The 20345-nt window shown below is 39.8% G+C and overlaps 1 protein-coding gene across 1 annotated transcript in view; it reads left to right on the top strand.

The window, feature by feature from the left end:
• AP4S1 (adaptor related protein complex 4 subunit sigma 1) overlaps positions 1-17730 on the top strand; it is a 35875-nt gene extending 18145 nt beyond the window's left edge. Inside the window, exons 3-6 of the mRNA XM_067534516.1 lie at positions 3179-3265; positions 4977-5045; positions 8555-8566; positions 16485-17730. Of these exons, the coding sequence (XP_067390617.1) occupies positions 3179-3265; positions 4977-5045; positions 8555-8566; positions 16485-16613 (297 nt within the window). The 3' untranslated portion in view covers positions 16614-17730. The remainder of the gene's footprint in view (positions 1-3178; positions 3266-4976; positions 5046-8554; positions 8567-16484) is intronic.
• Positions 17731-20345: the final 2615 nt, after the last annotated feature.

Genomic DNA, 20345 nt, shown 5'->3' with positions numbered 1-20345 from the left:
TTGCCAGTATTTTGGCCATGTAGCCTTCCTCAAGGTTAGACAGCTAAAATAATGGTGTGGCTTTGTGCCATATTCTGGATGAATTACTACTATGGAATTCTGTCCTGATTTGGTATATGGTTTGTAAGTTATCCAACTCCAGAGCTGATGACTGAAAACACCATTGTTTTCTTATAGAACTTGAATGCCTTTTGGGAATTTTTTTTTAATTTTAATTTTTTACCTGATGCAAAAGTCCCTCTTTTACAGAGATATTGGAGAATTCTAGACATTTTATACAATATGATATTTGAAATGAAGTTTAGAGGACTCATCAACTCATGTCTGAGCTAATATTCCTGTCCATGTATCGATACATGATATTGCCCCAGGTACCTATACCTTTGTCAGCTCTGTATTGGATTAGTCCTCTACATATTATATTGTACTGCAGATGAACATTCAAAGGATTCAACTAGTGTAGAATCCGTCTGCCCACTCAGCTCAATGGTTTCTCTCAGAAAGCTCATTGCACATGTGCGCCGCAGCCTGCACTAGCTATCTATTTGTTTTCAGGTGCAAGTCAAGATGTTGGTTCTGATGTGTAAAGCACTAAATAATCTGGATGGAATCCTTGCCCTATTGAAGCAATGGGAGTTTTGCCATTGACTTCAGTAGAGCTAGGATTTCACTCGTTTAGCCCTGCTACTTCATAGTCCATCTCTCTCATCATATAATATTGCAGTAACTGAGATCAGCTGAAGAGCTTGACATACTAGCACCCCTACTTAAACTCAGCTCTGGAATTTACTTCCCTATTAGTTCTTACAGATCCCAAGTGTGTTGACTTTAGGGAGTCACATGCATGCCTCTCTTTTCCCAGACTTTTAAGGGAAGGTGAGTTGAAGGAGCAAAGTTATTATTCCTGATGGTCTGGGAGAATGTTACTGTTCATTTTAATGGGACCCATTGCATAGAACAGTACTGTTCAATGTACATAAAATGGCAGAATATGTCCCTTTGGTGTTTGTGGATTTTCCTTTCCCACTGACATTCTGTTGACTCAGAAGCAATGTCTCATATGTTTTTGGGTATAATACACTATATTGAAAATAAATAAGTGACAGCCTCCTGGTGGCAAAGTGAACAAGATGGCATATGTATTAATTCTAAGACAGTAATAAAGAGTTATTTATTTCTCCTGTTATAAATTCTTGTCTAGCTTCTGCTGCTGACAAAAAAAAGTTAAGTGCAAACAAGCAACAACAGAACATACATATCCATTGCATTTCATTATTCTATTTGTATCTATGCTGAGAAAAGTGATGTTTCCAGTCTAGACTACATGTTCACTAAAAGTAAGTGGTTATTGTATACTGCATAGACAAGTGTTTCTCAGGCTGGAAACCTGGTTTTCCTACAGAGGCTTCCACCTCTTCCAAGGGAGGCTGAAAATTCCAGGGAAAATGTGAAGAGGAATATCTTTTTCTCCCTTGCCTGATTATCTGCACCTGACCCAACACATTGACCAATACAGGAAGAAATTATCACAGCTCTGCCAAGCAGTAGTGGATGCAGTAATGCCAACTGCAATGATTCAAAAATCCATGAATCAGACCCTAAAAATTATAAGATTGTCAGTCTTTAAAATCATGAGTTTTTAAAAAACAAAGTTTGGGTTGGTTTGGGAAGGCTGGGATACTCATGTAATTACATGGCTCCAGGAGTTGGGCTGTAAAACTCACAATAAAATAGCAATAGTTGACAATACTGCACAGATGTCAGGGCCTTGCAGATCAGTTCCCCACTGGGGGAGAAATCAGTGATGTGGAAAATGGGTATATTTTTACTGCAACTTGTTTATTTTACACTCTGTACACCAGTCCTAAAACAGAAGTGGCCAGAAAACACAGGCAATCCCCTCTTTCTAAAGCCTCTGTAAACACACCATTGCCCAGTTCCCAGGAACTAACTTTGTCCCACTAATCTAATTTTATTGGCGAGATTAAGGCTAAGAGCAAACTTTGCTGCTGCTTGCAACAGCTCCCCTAAAAATAATGATCATCAGAAAAGTAAACAACAATACAGCATTTCTTTAAAGATTGTGGCAAACAGCCAGCTTCCCCCTAGTGGGTCCCATGCTTCTGCCCCTTGTAGTGGGCCAGGGAGTCACCGGTCACCCCATCTCCCCAGGGAGGTACCTTGCTGAGACTCCTCCTGCCAACTGGGGCCAAGGGTTTCCCCCTCTCTGCTCCTTGGGCTGTAGAGAAGCACTATCTGCTAGCCTGGGGGAAGCTTCTCCTGCAGCTACCACAAGCCTTCTACAACTTCTTTCTTCTGTGCTTTCCCCCCTGCTAGGGAAGGCAGGGTTTAAGTACACCTGGACTAGCCCTTCATTGGATCCAGTTGTCTCTAATTGCCCTGCAATCATCTCTCCTCTGCTTGCAGGAAAAAGGGCTTTTGACATTCTTGGGCTTACATACTGGCCCTGGTATGCCCTTTTGAGGCCCTCTGGCCTGACTTTATCACAAGATTTAACAATGCTCACATTTGAAATAAAAGGGTCTGTGACACTATGTGGAACAGCACCATCTGGTGACTCATGCCATAACAAAGTAGATTATGAAATAGATGTGTATGTTTTCCCCCTCCCTCTGAGTCTAAAGATAGAAAGCAAGAAATGGAAACCCATTGCCCTAACATGTACTATAAAACAGGTATAATTTTCTACCTGAAAATGATTTTCTCCCTGTCTTCTTTTGAAATGTTTCTGTTTGGAGAGGTAAGAGAAGAGGGATGCCCAACTGATCTGCTGTTTAATCTTGAGCAAATCACTTCACCTCTGTGTACCTCAGGTTTTTCATCTGTAAAGTGTGACTAAAACTCTCTTTTGTAAAGTGCTTTGAGATCCTCAGATGAAAAGCCCTCTCTAAGAGCTTAATATTTTATTAATTTGCTTTACCTTAGGAGGGAAATTGTGGGGTGAAGACTGTTAAACTCTGAGTACTTTGTGGATCTGATTCTTCTCTCCTTTACACCAGTGTAAATCAGGAATGACTTCACTTACACTCATGAAAGTCCTGTAAATGAGATGGGGCCCTTTTTGTTTACACTACAGTATATTTAATAAGCATGTTGTGTTCAGTAACAAATTATGTCTAATGTGGCAGTTAATATTTAACCCTTTGTGTTTGTCTAGTGCTCTTTCATTGAGTATAAGGATTTCAAGCTGGTGTACCGACAGTATGCAGCCCTTTTCATAGTGGTTGGAATCAATGAAACAGAGGTAAGAGATTACATTTAATCTGTGAAAAATGTAAGAAAAATGTGGATTTAAATTAATCTGTGAATATGCCTACTATTGCACAATGGAGTTTCACAATTTCTATTACAGAATTTCAAGGTGTCATTCTGAAAACACCTTTATTTTTATCTGATAAAAAGTGGTGTGGAGGAAAAAAGTAGTAGTGTACTTGGACTTCAATACTGTTTCAGCAGTCTGAACTGCTGTCATGTGTAGGTTCTTAATGAGTCTGATACAAATACTACCTTGTGAAAAGATACTTGGTGGATGGAGTTGGGGTTTCTCAATGGACATCAGCAATATTACCACCAAGCTAACTCCCTGGTCTGAAGTGCCTTCCTGACTGTTCATTGTGCTAGATTTCACTGGCCCTGACAAGTAGGTCCAGAGAAGCAAGCAGCTGGCATTCTGTCAGGCTAGGCAGAGGTAGTATTCTTGCTGAGAAAAAGACGTGTTGTTTTGATTGAAAGTTACTATTATTTTAGGCTCTGATTCAGGAAAACAATTAACCATGTGCTTAAGTCAATTTCTGTTGAGGGCAGCACTTAAGCACATGCTAAACTTTACTTTTCAGATCTGAAAGTACCTACTCAATTTTGTACTAAATTCTTACACAAGCAAAAAAATTCTCACTGAGCAAAATTTCCAGATTTGGCTCCTTGAGTAAAAACTGCATTGGCTCACAATAGTTTGGTTGTTAGTTTTTTGTTCTGTTTTTTCAGGGGGTATGCGGGGGGATATTTGCCACTTGTGGGCCATCTTGGCCAATTCAAGACCTGGCATCTGGTATCAAGGGGCTTCTGGTGGCCAGGACTATGAGCTCACAATGACTGTGTCTACACAAGTATTATTTTGCTAAAACTTTCCACCGAGGTAGCACTAGTATAGACAGAACTCCAGGTGGTATGTCTCCTAGCCTGGCTCAGAGCAGGTCAATATGACAGAGTGCTTAAAATACCAGAAGCAGCTGGCTCTTTTTCTAAACCAGCGCTCTCACCCTTCCTACTGAATCAGTGCGAACAACAGTAGTAAATTTTATCAAATGTTTCCTAGTGCAGAGAAGACCAGTGTGATTACAGTGCACAGTGGGGGTATTAGAAAAGTGATTAACTGTTGAGTAGGATAGCTAAGATCAGTTGAATCTTTTGCTGGATGCAGGGGAGGTCCTGTCCACATTGCTAAGTTCAATACCCATTTTCCAGTTCCATCAGTGTTAGCAAGGATGTACCCGAGATTCGAGCATTTACCACTGTTTTATGTAACAGTCTACACTTCGGTATTTCATGACATGGTGCAGACAGTGCCTGAACCCACTCTATATTAGCGTTCACACTGTTTCAGCAGCACTAGGTCTGTAAAATGAATATAAAAGGTTGTAATATAGACATGGCCACGCGCCAAAGAGGATGGTGGCTGCTCATTGCTGTAGTGACTTCTTCTAGGTCAGTCGTAGAGTTATACTGACCTATATCTTAAGCAGGTTGTTCGACTTTGATACAATATATAATAACAATCTGTGTACATTTCTGCAGCAGCTACTGAGAGAGTCTAAGCTTGCATAGTTGTTTGTGCTACTCACTGATTATTTTCTAACTGCATTTCAAAGAAGCATGCATCCTACATTAAAATAAAATGTGAATGAGTAGCATATCCATTCATTTACTATTTCACTTGCTTTCAATTTAAATTGCAGAATGAAATGGCTGTATATGAACTAATTCATAATTTTGTGGAAGTTTTGGACAGATATTTCAGCAGAGTGGTGAGTGAGACATGGAATCCATTGCAAAACATTTCCTCTCATTGAAAGCCTTTGTGAATAGATGGTTTCAGAGACAACATAAATGAAAAGGGGAGGGTAAAATAGAGAGTTTTAGTGTGAATGTGACAACTCTAACAAAATAGCATCAGGAAGTTTTTCAAAGTTCTTTGTCTATTAATTATTTTGTAACATACGATAGTCAAAGTACATATGGCTTATCAACTATTAGACATTCCTAGCACAAATATTTTTGCATTCAAACAGTCTTTTTGTATGTTTATCCCTCAAAAGGTCCTTCAGGAACCTATATGCACCCTACCCCAAATGGCCCTATCTATACTAGCCTTTAAACTGGTCTTTTCTATATTAGATTTTTTTTTTTTAAGTTTCCCACCTTTGCCACCCACAGGTAAGCTCCAGTGGTGCTAGAAGTGGAGAAAGCACTAATGTTTGGAGGGAACTGACTGTCACCAGCATTTTACCCTCCCACTCTGAGCAGGGATGGACAAAGTACTGATTGAAACACCAACTGCCAGTCTATCCTGGTACTCCCACTATGGCTACCAGTGGTGGCAATGTAGTAGTGGTATAGAGGGAAGGTATAGATACAATCTGAGTCTGGGAATCTAGTTCTGACATGGTTCCAGTTAAAATTATACTAGTTTCTTACAAAAGTTGGCCACCCAGTGTAATCCTAGACTAAAACACATGTTATTATACGTGGCTCTGGCACTGTTTGGTTCTGTTCACACAGGATGGGCAAATCGCGTTAGAAATAAACTTAGATAGAGTTGTGTTTGAACAGTTTCAACATGGTTCTTTAATTTGGTTGGATATCCTACCCTTTCCCCAGTATGAGTGGGTCAGAGACTCTGTGTACACTGCAAAAAAAAAAAAGTGTTCTTAACACGGACCAGCTAAGAGTAGTAAAGACACAGCAATTCAGCTTTTAACTCAGGTTAAGAGCCCAAGTTCAGCCTCAGGGTGCCATATAGACTTGAACTTGAGCTGCTAACCTGAGCTAAAAGCTGAGTTGCCGTGTCATTACTGCTCTTATAACCTGATTTAGCTAACACTGGTTAACTTTTAGGATATGTTTACAATGTGAAAAAGCTATCCTTCCTCTGGCAAAAGAGGGCTGGGTGCAATTCCTTCTAGAGTCCATCATTCCATGGTGTGACATCGATAACTGTACATACTAAAGATCAGAATGTTCTCCTGGTTTATAAACTTTGATTTCCCAATATTAATGCAAACATTTTCTATAGCCAACCAAGACCAGAGGAGTGTATATTAAAGCTACTCTGTGTGTGAATTTGTTGACACAAAAGCTAACTTTACCTGAATTTATCTCCTTTACGATGAGGGTCAAATGGTGTTAAGAGTAAAATTCCCAACCAACTATGCTCAGGTTAATGGAAGACTGGCCACTATAGTGTGCCTTAAGGCATTGAGGTTGAAAACTCATTGCTACAATTGCTATGATTGCAGACATAACCTTAGCACTCATACCAGGAATGGATTTGATTTCTCATGTGTAGCAAAATGTACTACCATTTTCTTTGTCTAATGAATCTAATTCTGCTGCCATCTGTTTTCCTAAGTTTTAATTTTTCAGCTGTGAATGAAAGTAGATGCAGTATTAACATAGTAAAAGTCTGCCTGCCTTAGCACAAATATACCCTAATAGCTTGTGAATCTACCACATTTAACGGATGCTGTACATCCATTTCTTTGACATGTATATAGGATAAAAGCTGACCATTATTAGCAATTTACTGATTTCATCATACTACAGAACCTGGCATTACTCCAAGCATTTGGGCTTTAAAACTGGGAGAACTAAAAAGAGGGTTGGATTGGAGAAATCACATCGCATATCATAGTTCTATTTTTAATAGCATATAATACTTAGAATAAATAGCAGGCCACTGAATAATTGGCCTATAATTCTAGCTAGAGGTTCTGGTGGAAACCACAGAGCCAAGGGAATAAATCTGTATTGTACTAAATTAATGTTGAATATTTACAGAATTCTAGCAGCAGTCTAAGTTGTGATGATGACAACAAAGAGAAAAACAAAGCAGAAAAGCAGTGGGAAAGAAAAGAAAATGTGTCCTGCTCTAGAGGGACATTTTGTCATCTTTATATTTTTAGGTTTGCGAGTTTTAAACATTCTTGCCAGTGCTATTTTTACCTCATGGAGTTTCCATTCTTAGCTTCAGATATCAGACCTTACCCTGCTGTACCAGAGAAAACATTCACAGAATCAGGAGCAGGTTTTCAAAGCTGCCTGTGGGATTTGACTCTGTGACTCCCCTTGATTTTGATGGTAGCTACACAACTATAACCAGGTGCACTGTTTGGAATATGTCCAGTGAATTAAAAAAAAAAATCTTAGGTATAAATTGAATTAATCGATCTCTTGAAGTTTGATTTTTATGATATACAAAAACCTTTTAAACAATGTATGTCAAACTCATTCAGTGGAGAGGGCTGAATTATGTTTTTCTTTAGGGTCCATATGTCAGAAACTCTTAGCTCTGATCTATGATATCCTCAATCCACAGCAACACTTTCACTATATCAGTGAACTTTTGCATAAAAATCAAGGGTAAATACTGGACCAGAACCAGCAATTAGGAAGCCCAGTGACAACTTCCATCTCCCTTCTAGGTAGCATCACCCCTCTTGGGCAGGATCTTAATCACTGAGAAACAGGGAGGGAACAGATGGCGCTGTAGCACTCCACTGCTTGGATGGAGCATTTTGCTGGGGTTTGGGGGCACAGCTTCATTCACATCCCTAGTATGCCACAGCATCATTCAGCAACAGTAGATACGTACTTTACCTGGATATGTCTGCTAAAATGATGATTACTGAAATATTTAACAATGTTTATATTTAAACTGTCCTCAATAAACTTCTGAGTTAATATCCTATTTTGGTGGTTGGGGGGACATTTGGAGGGTATGTCTGTACCATAATCACAGGATGTGACTGCAGCTCATGTAGACATGCCTGACACCTGAGCTAGCTTTAATTCAGCTAGCGAAACTATGTCTACTCAACCTGCAATCACACCCCGTGATTGCAGTATAGACATACATTCAATTATTGCCTCAGGCAGTCTTTCAAACTCAGTGAGACAACACCGCATAGGGTCATATATTCAGAAAGTTTTATTGCTTGGCAACCATAAATCTTTTAAGTTTAATTTTTCAATAAAAAATTAAATTCTGAAGAATCTGAACTTGTCGTGGAGACCAGATTAATACATCACAAGCACTCAGATACCACATTGATGAGCATGACATAACTGAGCATGGACCTGCACAAACCACAACAGAAAATCAAGCTGTCCTGGAATTTTATATCTGTGCTCTGACAAGCCTGTCCTTTTTCATCAGAAGGAGAAGTAGTATGTAATGCTTAATGACGTGAGGTAAATGATAATTCACATCATCATCTGACTAAAACTGATACCCACTTATCTTTTTTTCTTCCAGAGTGAATTAGATGTATCCTTTCCAGTATCACTACCAATCCATTTGTCAGATGACTGGTAACACTGATGTATACAAATCCACATGAATTTAACTTTAAAAGTGCTTGTGTCTACTTAGTGTTGAAAACAAGATGATGTACTAAAAAACATCAAAGATCATAAAGAACTGAAGATAACATGATCCAACAAATATTTTAAAATTGCAAAGAAAAATAGAGTAATCAAAATAGTGATTACCAAAGATTCCAAATATATAATTCACCTATAAATAAGAGTTCTCCCTTCCATGAGGTGCTGAGTTCCCCCACTTGCAACTGAAAACATTGTTTGATTGCTTGGAGTTAGAGACTCAGTCTACATATTGGTATAGTAGCGACATATGAAAGATGAAGTCAGCACCAATCTGCAGTGTAGAACTCCATGGGCTGTCTTAAAGCTCCAGTTACTCCAGCTTTATAGCTGACACACATACATTACTCAATATTGCAAAAGCACATTATTAGTAAATATTGGAAAGTCTGATAAATGATCATACTAAAATGTAAAACCTATGTTAAAGGTACATAACGGTTACACATTTAAAACCAAATTTAAAAAAATAATCAGGAAAAGCAAAATGAAGGTTCCGTCAGCAATATTAACGTGTCAGACTGCCCTTTTTATATAACAGTGTTAACTCTAAGATAACATTGCTGCTGCCACTCATCAGGACCCAAGAACACACGGATGTGTACTATGTTTGCATCTCTGTGTACAGTGTTTGCATCTTACGTCTCTTGCTGCAGTTTTATTAATTCTTTGCCCCTAATTTAAATTAAGTAATCCAGTTCAGTACTTGTGGGGCTTTGGCAATATTTAAAAATAATCACAACTGACAAAAGCCCTTACTCAGTCTGAAATGAGGCAAGTTGCAGTTCCTTTGATGTAATCTTCTTCCAGGGAAATCAGCCTTGAGGGAAGCATGCATCTTCTATCTGAGCCAGATTCTACAATCTTTTATACCCATTTACCTTGCTGTTCTTTACCCCCAACTGGTCTCAAACCCACTCTCAATCTTTGAGAAAAGGGGCCAAGAAAACCCAAACTAAGTGCAAAAAAAATTCCCAATAAATTAGCAAAACCACAATTAAATACTAAAACTATTCAGAGCATCCAACTAAGATGTTACAGTAATCCCAGCTAAACCAAGAGCTGCAACAATCCACACTAGCCTCCAATCTGAACGCAAGCAAGAGCTCCAGTTACCAAGTCTCTGAGGAGATAATATATTGCAAGAGAAAACTTAATTCCTGGTCCCAACTAAAAGCCTATGTATGTCACACAAATCTACCTTCCAGCCTGTTAACTATTGGAAGGGAATGGAAGGAAAAATTCTGCTGTTTCTGCTAGAGGGAGCAAAATATGCTTCCATTCAGCCCCAATACCTATGTGAAAGAAAAAGAACCTTCCAAGCTAATGCTAAGGTTTAAGTTGTTTACTGCCCCAAAACTGTTACCATTTTTAATAACATAAACTTAACAGGAAAATCAGTGCAACTTGCATTAAAAGCAAAGGGCTGGATCCAAGCTTTTCCTACCAAACTTAAAATAAGACAAGTTAAGAGGCAGGCTGTATGAACATATATTTAGTCATATTTTTACCATCATTTTTCATCAAATTAATGTTTTATTATATTCTCCAAAGCCACATTCCTGCAACCATTCATGCATGTGATTAACTTAAAGTACATGAGTAACCTAATTACTGATTTCCATGGGATTACTCATGTACCTAAAGTTATGTGTAAGTAAGTGGTTGCAAGATCACATCTTTAAACATATTGCACATATGAAACAATGAAAATTGATGACACTGGTCAATTAAAGGGTGATATTTTAGACAACCACTTTATTTTATTAAAGTCTGAATAGCAGCCATTTGTTTTGGGAGAAGCTTTTCTAGATAAAGAGGCTAGATAATGTTTGAGACAAGTTTCCACTTTTAGTCTGAGAATTAGTCATTCTGCACATAATTAAGAATCCGCAAGAAGCAAAGATCATGGTATTTCCAGAACTATATTTAAAATAAGTTTTTAAAGCAACTGCTCCCAGGTGTGCTGATGGAGCATTTGAATGGACAACAGTGTTAATACCATTAATAATGAAATGTTTCTGTTTAGTGTGTTAATATCCCTGACTTTTTTATACAGAGCTTAAGGGGGTGGAATTTTATTAAGCTCTGCTTTTATTAAGCAATTCAGATGGCAGAGGAGCTACTTACTGGTTGTGATGAGTCACTAAAAGGATTAACACTTTCAATTGCCACTTTCTTATGACAACAGTTTGTGTAGACTAGATACTGTTATGTGTAGGAGTTGTTAAAATTGGTTTTCTACAGTTTAAATTGACAAAATAAGGTTTATTCTGAGCCAGATATTAGCTGGTGAAAAAAACAGGTGTTTATGTTTAGGTTTCTGTCTGGATCCCCAAAGAGTCAAGAGTGTGGAGAACAATTTCCTGAGTTAAGAATAATCATTTGAGTTCCATTGTGATTACTCTACTATTTATTTCTGGGACAATCGAAAAACACTGATATAGGGAATTTCCCAGATGAATCCATCGGATATTTTAATGCCCACTAAAGTAGTAGTTTCAAACTTTAAGTCTGAGTACCTTTAAGTGATCAGGAGAAAAGTTATAATGTTTCACTGTTGGTTCAATGAATAGTATAGGTTGAATGTTTACATATATACTTCAATTTACAATGTAAAAGAATTGGATAAAATGGAAACCTAATAGGATTTATTTCAAATAGTTATCACAATAAGAGAGAAGCCCTCTCCAGGACCATGACATACTGAACCAGGTAAAGGCTCTCACAGCAGACTTATTCATCTTGACAGTGATCAGTCAGTTTTCAACCCTCCATCCAGACTGTATGATCTGAGGAGGAGCCAACCATTAGTGCTCCGACATCAGGATGAGACAGATGTTCTGGAAGGTACAAGTACTCTCAGCCTCTGCTACTTAATAGCAGAGATGTAATGATTTTAATACAGCCTCCTAAGGTGGAGATGCTCAGGAAGCGTAAATTGATTTAAGTGACTGAAATGTCCATGCCAGTAGATAATCCAGAAGTTACTTAACAACAGTGATCATTAATAATAATAAGGTCAGGTAGAGACATGTTAGAGACTGTAGGGCTGGGACTCACAAGGGGGGCTTGGGCACATCAGTGCCTAATGTTTAGGTGCCTTGGCACTTAGTGGAATTCGCAATCCTGAGTTAGGTGCTCAGACTCCCTACAATGCCTGGGGAGTTAGGCACCTCAGAGTGGACTCCACAAAAGCAGCACGTTGAGCAGGGAGGTACCTAAGCTATCCAACAGGAAATGCTGAGGGGTAGAGCCACTCAAAAGGAGTTAGGGGCCAGATTCACAGAGGTGTTTAGGCACCTAATTTCCCTTGAAATCAATGTAAGTTAGGAGCCTGTGGATCTGGGTCTAGGTGTGGCAAGTGTAGGAGGGAAGGAGGCACCTCACTCCACTTGGGATTCAGAGCCATGAACCTTCTCCTGGAGTTAGGTGTCTAGGTCAGGTCAGTCTTTTAAAAAAACCTGAGGAGGAAGAGTCCCCCACCGCCACCTTTAGCACAATGATTTAGGGCATTCACCCAGGATGTGGGAGTTCAAATTCCCACTCTGCCTATGACCGAGCAGGGACTTGAACTTGGGATTGTGTGAATGCCTCCACTGTTAGACAGAAGCACCTAAAGAAGCAATTAGGTGCTTCAGTCCCCCTTGTGAATCCCACTATATCTGCAACAGTCGTGACTCTAATTTGTGGTTGAAAATGAATGGCCACGAAGGAAATGCATGTTGTACCTCAGTTACTTAGAGGCAAACTGTCTATCTCACAAGTACTCAAGCTGTGGGCTGCAGAGCACTTACTAGTGTTCCTGAGAGAGCTAGGCTCATAAGGTGCTGGCTCCTCCTTATTGCCATTCCCCTACTTTCAAATCAAAGAAACCCCTCTGCTACTTTAAATGTGCCTCCTTGTGAAGGAGAAAATCTTCTCTTTGATATGCACCTTTGCTCCCCCATCCTACTGCACCAGCATTCAAAGCCAGATGGCTGGCATATCTGCATATTTCACTGTTGCTGCCTGGTAAAATGACAGGGGGCCTAGGGGAAGCAAGATAACTTATTGTGCTTACCTCATTTTAGTATGTGTGCCATACATACACCTGAATATGATTAGAAAGTGCCACTAGTTCAAGGTAACTTTACGTGGGATTAATTTATATGTAGGTCAGTTTTACTAATAGAGTTTCTGCCAAGGGCAAGCAGGAGAAAGGAAGACAGTAGCTCCTCTGTAGGGGCTGCTCTCCAAGTCACACCCTGCATTGCACCTAGAGACCAAACTGAATATGTATCGACATACTTGGAATGGCCTTTTCTTCAACATACAGGCTAGGGAATATGAAATGTCTAAGTGTGAGTATGGAAAGTGTAACAGCAGAGGACAGGCATCATGAGCCTTGCAGGAAAGGGGAAATCAGCCAAGACTGCCCTTTGCCTAAATCTGAACGTTTGCCAAGAACAGCCTGGGAAAGGGAGGTGGGAATGGAACTGAGCAGGAAAGGCTGGATGCTTGGTTCACGGGTGGGCGTGAACAACGCCTGGAGACTTACCAGAATTAAGGTGTGACATCTCTGTGGAATGGTAGCTGCTAGCCGAGTTCAGGCTACAGGTGAGACATCTGCTGCTGGAATGAGGGCTGAGTAGCTGTGGAATGTTGCCTAGTAGGGTGGGAAAGATGTGACACCACTTCACTCCCTGTAACAAAAATGGGCCTCTAGCCATTAACTATGTTTTAGCATCTTTAAAATGTTAGTTTAAAAGGGAAAGTCAATGTCATTCATTTTGAAACAAGCTGAAATGCTCCTGAAACTTAGAAGTGGCACTCTTCTTTAATGCTGTCTTTGAGTGAACCTGATACAAGGCCCCTGGGGTTTGGGAAAATGGGACCGTAATCTCTCTCAGGTGAGATACAAAAGCTTTGAGAAATACATCAGAGTGAGATCAATGATTAGTGTTTTTTCAGGGAGGGTAATCCAGGAAAACTGGTCTAGCATGTTGTGAGTTCTCCTTCCCTATCCCTGGTTTCACTTGGTATATTTTTCCCCTTTAAATTTTAGGATCCAGGAGCTAGCTGTCTCTCTCTCTCTCTCTCTCTGTGGGTCTTGCTACTTTACAAAGGTTGGATAGGTTTCTCACATGTGAATTGTATCAGACACTGCATGTCTTGGTTTTGGTACAAAGCTAAAATTAATAAGTGTGTAGTGGCATTTTAGGACTATTTGTGGAACCTCTGTAGATTAATAGACCCTCCTTCCCACATATGCAGCATTGCATCACACTAGTGCTGAATTCTGTTTTTCATACATTTTCAAATTATTGTACTCATGCTGTAACTGTTTCCAAATTAAAATATTCCTTGCAAAACAGTGAGATTTGTTTGAAAAGTATAATATGGAGAGCCAACTACATCAACTCCTGAAGTCTGCAAACTGCAAAGGAGATGAAGCTAAATTCTGTTCTTAAATGCAGTGGCCCAGATTTTAAAGGTATGTAGGTGTTGCTCCACTCAGCACTGCAAGGCCTAAGTGACTTAGGGCTGGCCTACATTGAAAACTTACATAGGCATAGCAGTGTCACTGAGGGAATGTGAAAAATCCACACCCCTCAGAGACGTAGCTATGCCAACCTAATCCCCAGTGTAGACAGAATAATTCTTCCATCTACCTGGCACTATCAACCTAGCTACTGCCTCTCAGGGAGGTGAGTTAACTACAGTGGATGGGAGAATACCTCCCGTCACTTTGGAGAATGTTTACACTGAAGCGCTACAGCTGTGCTGCTATAGCGTTTTTAGTATAGACATACGCTAAGTACCTTTAAAAACCTGAACCAGCATGAGTACACTGAGGTCAGTGGAGTTCCACTGATGTGAATGCAAAGCAATAGAACAAAATCTGACCACCTGTCTTCCTGAGCTCATATCATACTATCAAATAACATCCTTGGGAAGCAAGTTCCAGGAGGTAGTTTTGAAAGGGGGGGGAGAGAGCTGTTGAAAGATGTATTTGCAAATTGGAATGTGATGTTTCTTTCTGGCTTCACTGCAACAAACAGAATTCCCAACACACAGCCAAGAACTACTAGGAGCAAAGCTGAAGCTATGATTGATCTGTTGCACAGAGGCAAAAGACTGAAAAGTAGCAACAGGTGGGGGACAAGGGAGAAGAAAGATTTAATTTCTTTCCCTGTAGATTTGTGCTGAATCAGGGAGCCCGCCATACCACCTAGAAATTGACATAAAAAACCTATGATTTAATAGAATAGGGATAAATATGAAAAGCAGGACGTTTTACTTAAACACCACTTTTCCCACATCACATTAGTTCAATGAATACAAATAGAAATAGTGTTATGATTTTTTTTTTTTGCTGGTATAAAACTTGTCATTGTTTTGCCAAGACAGAAGCAGTTAAGATATGTTAATGGAGAAGATTCATATAGCACAAAAGGACACACATTTGTATAGTTTCAGATTTTTGCCTTTCAGCTGCCTCTTTTCACTAGGCAAATATTGAAGGCAGAAATACATTTTAAAATGAAACATTTATTAAATTTTACTCTTTAAAGGACTGTAAATTAATGAAATCATTCCGCTATCCTCTGTGCAAATTATAATAGATCAAAAATCATATTGGTTTATAAAAGTAGGTAAGTTTGAAATTTTATTTTCCATTAGACCGAATAAGTGGTTTTCACAAGTTAGGGTGAGGGAAAAAAATACAAAAAGAGTCAGCCTTAAAAATGCTGGGGTCAGACAGACATGAACCAGAGTAAGAATGTTCTTGTTTAACAGAAATGCAGAGTACATAGATATGCTTTTAGAGTATGTCTACACTGCAGCTGAGAGCATGCTGCCCAGCCTGGGCAGACATCATGTGCTAATTGTACTAACACACTAAAAACAGCAACGTGAACATTGCGTGTAGTCAGGTGGCTACCCTGTGCTGCCACCCTGTGCAACATCCCACACTGCTATTTTTAGTCCAGTGACTCAAGGAGAGCTAGTGTGTGTCTGTCTGTACCGGCTGGCAGGCACTCTCCCAGGTGCACTGTAGACATACCCGTAGAGTTATTCACAGTCACATTCTTGCTGATTGCATTTTGTATCTGTGGTAAGCAGAAATTATTCTTTCCATAAAATCCATCAACCGGAAGTGAACTCAGGGTATGCCTACACTGCCAGCTCCTTGTGGCTCGATGGAGCGGGATTGATTGAGCAGGCTATGAAGACCCGCTCAATCAATCCCAGAAGTGCTCTCTGGTCAATGTAATTAATCCACCACCCCAAAAGGAGTAAGGCTGTGTCAATGGGAGGACGTCTCCCCTCGATGCAGCACAGTGAAAATTCCGCAATACGGCAATGTAAGTAAGTTGACGGGAGATACGCAAGCTACACCATGTAGCTTGCGTATCTCCCGTCAACCACTGGCGACAGTGTAGACCAGGCCTAAGACAAGCCTACACTAAAAACTTTGTCCAGCTATTAATCGTTCAAATTATGTTATGCTGTCAGTGCCTCAGCTTCTTTAATAGAGACAACTGCAGTTATCCGGTTCCTCTGACACCTTGACATGTGACTAACACAATGACAAGGTGAAAAACATTAAGTTTGACATGGGTATTAATGCTACTAAAATAAATGTAACCTAATTGCAAAGTGCAAATTTACAAATAACCCCACTTGTAAGTTTTAATCAGATGAGACGGTTGAGGACACTAAACAGTTAAAAGCAGGTCAGATTTTCCTCTGTATTTATCTTCATGCTCTTCAGTACTTGTAAGTAAAAATTACTTAACTTGAAATGTTTCTAGATAATGTTCAACTTGGATAGAGTGCACATAATTTTGGATGAAATGGTGTTAAATGGCTGCATCGTGGAAACCAACAAGAATAGAATTCTTGCACCTCTACTTGTCCTTGATAAAATGGCGGAAAGCTAGAAAGAAACAAGCCTCCTGAGGAATGTATTTTACAATGCATTCTGAAAACCTCAAGAACATCCATACAGCTATTTTCTGAGACTTTGTAAGGTGAAATCTTGCAGTATTTTCAACTGGCTGGAACACTGAAGCAAAGGAATTTAATACACATTCCTTCTTCCTTTCTTCCCCTAATCCTACAACAAAATATGACATATCAACATAAAAATAAAAATCTGAAAAAAGAGAAACAGGAACTTCGTTTGCAAAGAGGCAAATGTCAGTTGACACAGCAGTTGACTTTCTAAAAAGTAACCATTTTGTTTTGATATTTGTGATTCTATTAGGGAAAAAATATTCATGAAGCCGTGTAAGTCTGTGGCTATGCATCTCAGGGTATGTCTATATAACAAGCGCTACAGCAGCACAGCTGTAGGTATACTGCTGTACTGGAGATACTTACTATAGCAACAGAAGGGGTTTTTCTGTTGCTGTAGTAAATCCACCTACTTGAGAAGTGGGACCTAGTTGTGTCTACAGTGGAGATTAGGACGATCTAACTATATGGCACAGGATCTGATATTTTTCACAGCCCTGAGCGATGTAGTTAGGTCGACATAAGTTTTAAGTATAGAACCAGGCTTCATTCATTCCAGAAATAAGGGATCTAAGGATTGAGAAGATGTTAGAAAATATTAGTATAATCCCAAATTGAGATTCTGTTCTTGCTTTAATACTTTATACCATCATTCAAATATATCATTCAAATTTGCATTTTCATAAGTATCTTAAGCTCTAACTTCAGTACCGTTATGACCAATCTTCTACTAGATTCAGTCTTCAGAAGAACAGGTTTGTGCTATATGTTTTTATATAGAAGCAATTGTCATGAAACAAGTTTGCATTCACTCAAATACTATGTGATGGCTGTAATAAAAACTGAATACTATGGAAGTTGTAACTAAACTATTTGGATACTTAATTTTATTATGTTAATAAAAGAATCAGAATGGTAAAACAAAAAATTAATTGTTCTTTATCATACTCAAAAGGAAGTTGCTACTTTAGTAGTTTAATTTTCTTAGTGTAATGTTTTAATATTTTGCTTATAAACTTGAAAATAAAGGTTTTCCTTTTCACTATAGTATTTTTTCCACTTATAATTCAGTGTTCTTGTTTGTAATATCAGTATTCTTTCACGTCTGCAGCATCACAGTTTAAAGAACTGCTAGCTGGGGGAGTCCACAAAATTGTTAGTAATGGGATCACAATACACCATAGCTTTTCTTCCCCCACCCCTATTAGATTTTTTTCTGCAGTATACCCACTGCTTGTCCAAATCTTGACTAAAATCTACAGAAGAGGCAGCTCAGATTTGTAAATTTCCTAATACTGACCAAATGTACCCAAACTAATCTAACAATCTGTAGGAACAGTAGAAAACTGCTTGATGACTGGTCTTTAAGTGAAATATGGCGACATGGCCAGCTGTCTGTCATCTTTCACAAAAGCCACTGAAGAGCTGTCAGTAATTACTTTAATTTTCTAATCACCTACTACTGTAAACTAGATTCAGACTGGTAGTGAGAGGTGAAAGCCTCCATATTTAAACTATCCATCTTCATTCTCTTTGAGACTAACAGCTTTAAGATAGGGCCCATTGGTTCTTACACCAGACATCCATTTGGTAATGGTAAAAGGGAATTCAGCTGCATATAGCAAGTGAAAACTCTGTTTTACCTTGACATTTTCATTCTAACACCCTCCCTGTCAGGCAATCTGACACTGCCTCTTAGGATTGCATTCTGGCCAGCTTTTTTCTTGCTATTTGTTCACTTAAGTAATTTGAAAGAGAAATGTGTGTTCCTTCAGAAATCCCTAAATTTCCTGTCTGCTGCAAAAAGGTTGACGTGAATGAATAGCACTTGTAAATGTTTATAGAGTTAGCTTTCAAACTGGAAAAATACTAACTATATAAACATTTTAAATTGCTATTCAAGGCAGCCCTTTTGCAGCAGAGTCTGATACAAAATCTAGGGATTTTCTCACAGTTGTGCACAGACCTGCACAATAAGAGACTGTGGTCAGTACTCTGAGGTGAGGCTGCTCTATAGTCTGCATGAGGATCTTATTCACCTATCTGTAGGTTTGGCAGGAATACTCCCTTATCTGTGTGACTGTACCCTTTACTAAGGAGGCTGCAAAAGGCTAACCATAGGCAGAGTAATGTTCTTAGGTACAAGTAGGTCTTGATAGGGAATTCCCGCGCCACCTTAATCAAACCCTCATAAACCAGGGTTGGTAAAATTACACTGTTCTTCAACTTTACAGGTGTTTTGGGATGTTTTATGTTTAATTTTCTGAACACGTGTACCCATGAAGTTAGACCCCATTTGTGCTCAATTCTGGAAAGTTTAGTTGAGAATCTGAGGTCTCTCACTCAAAGCCCCTGCTTTAGAGATTTCTCTCTTTCTTTAAAGCACAGTTTCTTAACTTGTGGTACGCGTACCCCTGGGGGTACGGAGACACAGGAAGGGGGTACTTGGCAAAAAACCCAGTGAAAGGAGGCTGGCAGCAGCTAGTGCCTGCTCATACTTCATAAGTTCCCACCTGTGTGAGACCACGTGACCCGCCATGAGGCCATAGTGATTGGCTGGCATTGACTTTTGCTCCTATATGGAGGAAGGGGAGGGGATAGGAGCAGAGAAACAGCAGCAGGTTTTGTGATCTGCCACAGCCACACAGCACTGCAGAACTCTCCTGCTTTATGAGAAATACAGTCATCCAGTGGTAAAGAGGGAAAAGATTGTATTTCTCAGAGTGGAAAATTAAATGTGGGGGTACTTATTACAATTTTCAGAAGTTAGGGGGTACTTGCTACTTAAAAGGTTGAGAAACACAGGTTTAGAGCATCTAGAGGGATGGTTTTCATAAGGGGCTTTAGTACTTTTGATGCCCCTTAGAGTGTTAATGGTGAGCAATATCCTTCACCAGTCTCTGCGCCAAACCCGGGAGAAGGGGGAAGGAAGCCTGTATGGGAGAGCATGTGTGACCAGGGAGACTGAAAGGACAGTTTAAGGGCATTATATCCAGCCTGTCTCCCTAAAGTGGCTTTATGACCTGTGGGACACTGGAGGCTGGAAAGGGAGAGGAGGTAGGTCCATCTCCCCAAGACGGGGATCTGGATCACTGCTCCCCATATTCCATGCTGCTGTGTCAGACTGAGCGGGGACAGACTGCACAGAACGAGCAGTGAGATAATCACTGAAGACAAATAATTAATTGGTATCAGAAAGGTTGCAGGCACTAGCACCTTTCATGGCAGCTCAGGCCTTGCAGGTAGAACAGCTTGTGGGAAAGGGGATACTTTACGGCCTTCTCAACCATAGACCTTGTCTATGTGCTGGGTGGGAGCAAGAATTTCTCCCTTCTGGTTGCTGTAGGGGGACCTTGCCTTCCCCGAGATTCAGAAGGCTCTGGTAAAACTTTCTTGCTTGCTTTGCAAGCTGTGCGGAGAGGCTTGGCAGCTTTTAAAAAAACACTCCTGTCTCCATGCCACTGATTTGCCTTGGACTCAGTGTAAGGAACTTCCAGGGGGTCTGCTGAACTGTCTCAATACTCCAGTGGGAGCCAGGTTTCACTGGGGCCTGCTCAACCGTCTCAGCATGGAACCTGCCCACACACTGGCTGGTTTTTCTGTGGTCTTGCTCAGCCTTGCGAGCACGGACCTTTACCCACATGGTAGCTGGGAGC

Source organism: Emydura macquarii, unplaced genomic scaffold (assembly GCF_026122565.2).
Source record: "Emydura macquarii macquarii isolate MOO-44397 ecotype Brisbane River unplaced genomic scaffold, CSIRO-AGI_Emac_v2 contig_374, whole genome shotgun sequence".
NCBI lineage: Eukaryota > Metazoa > Chordata > Testudines > Chelidae > Emydura > Emydura macquarii.
The sequence above is the reverse complement of the archived record's forward strand: the minus strand, read 5'-3'. Positions and strand labels throughout refer to the sequence as shown.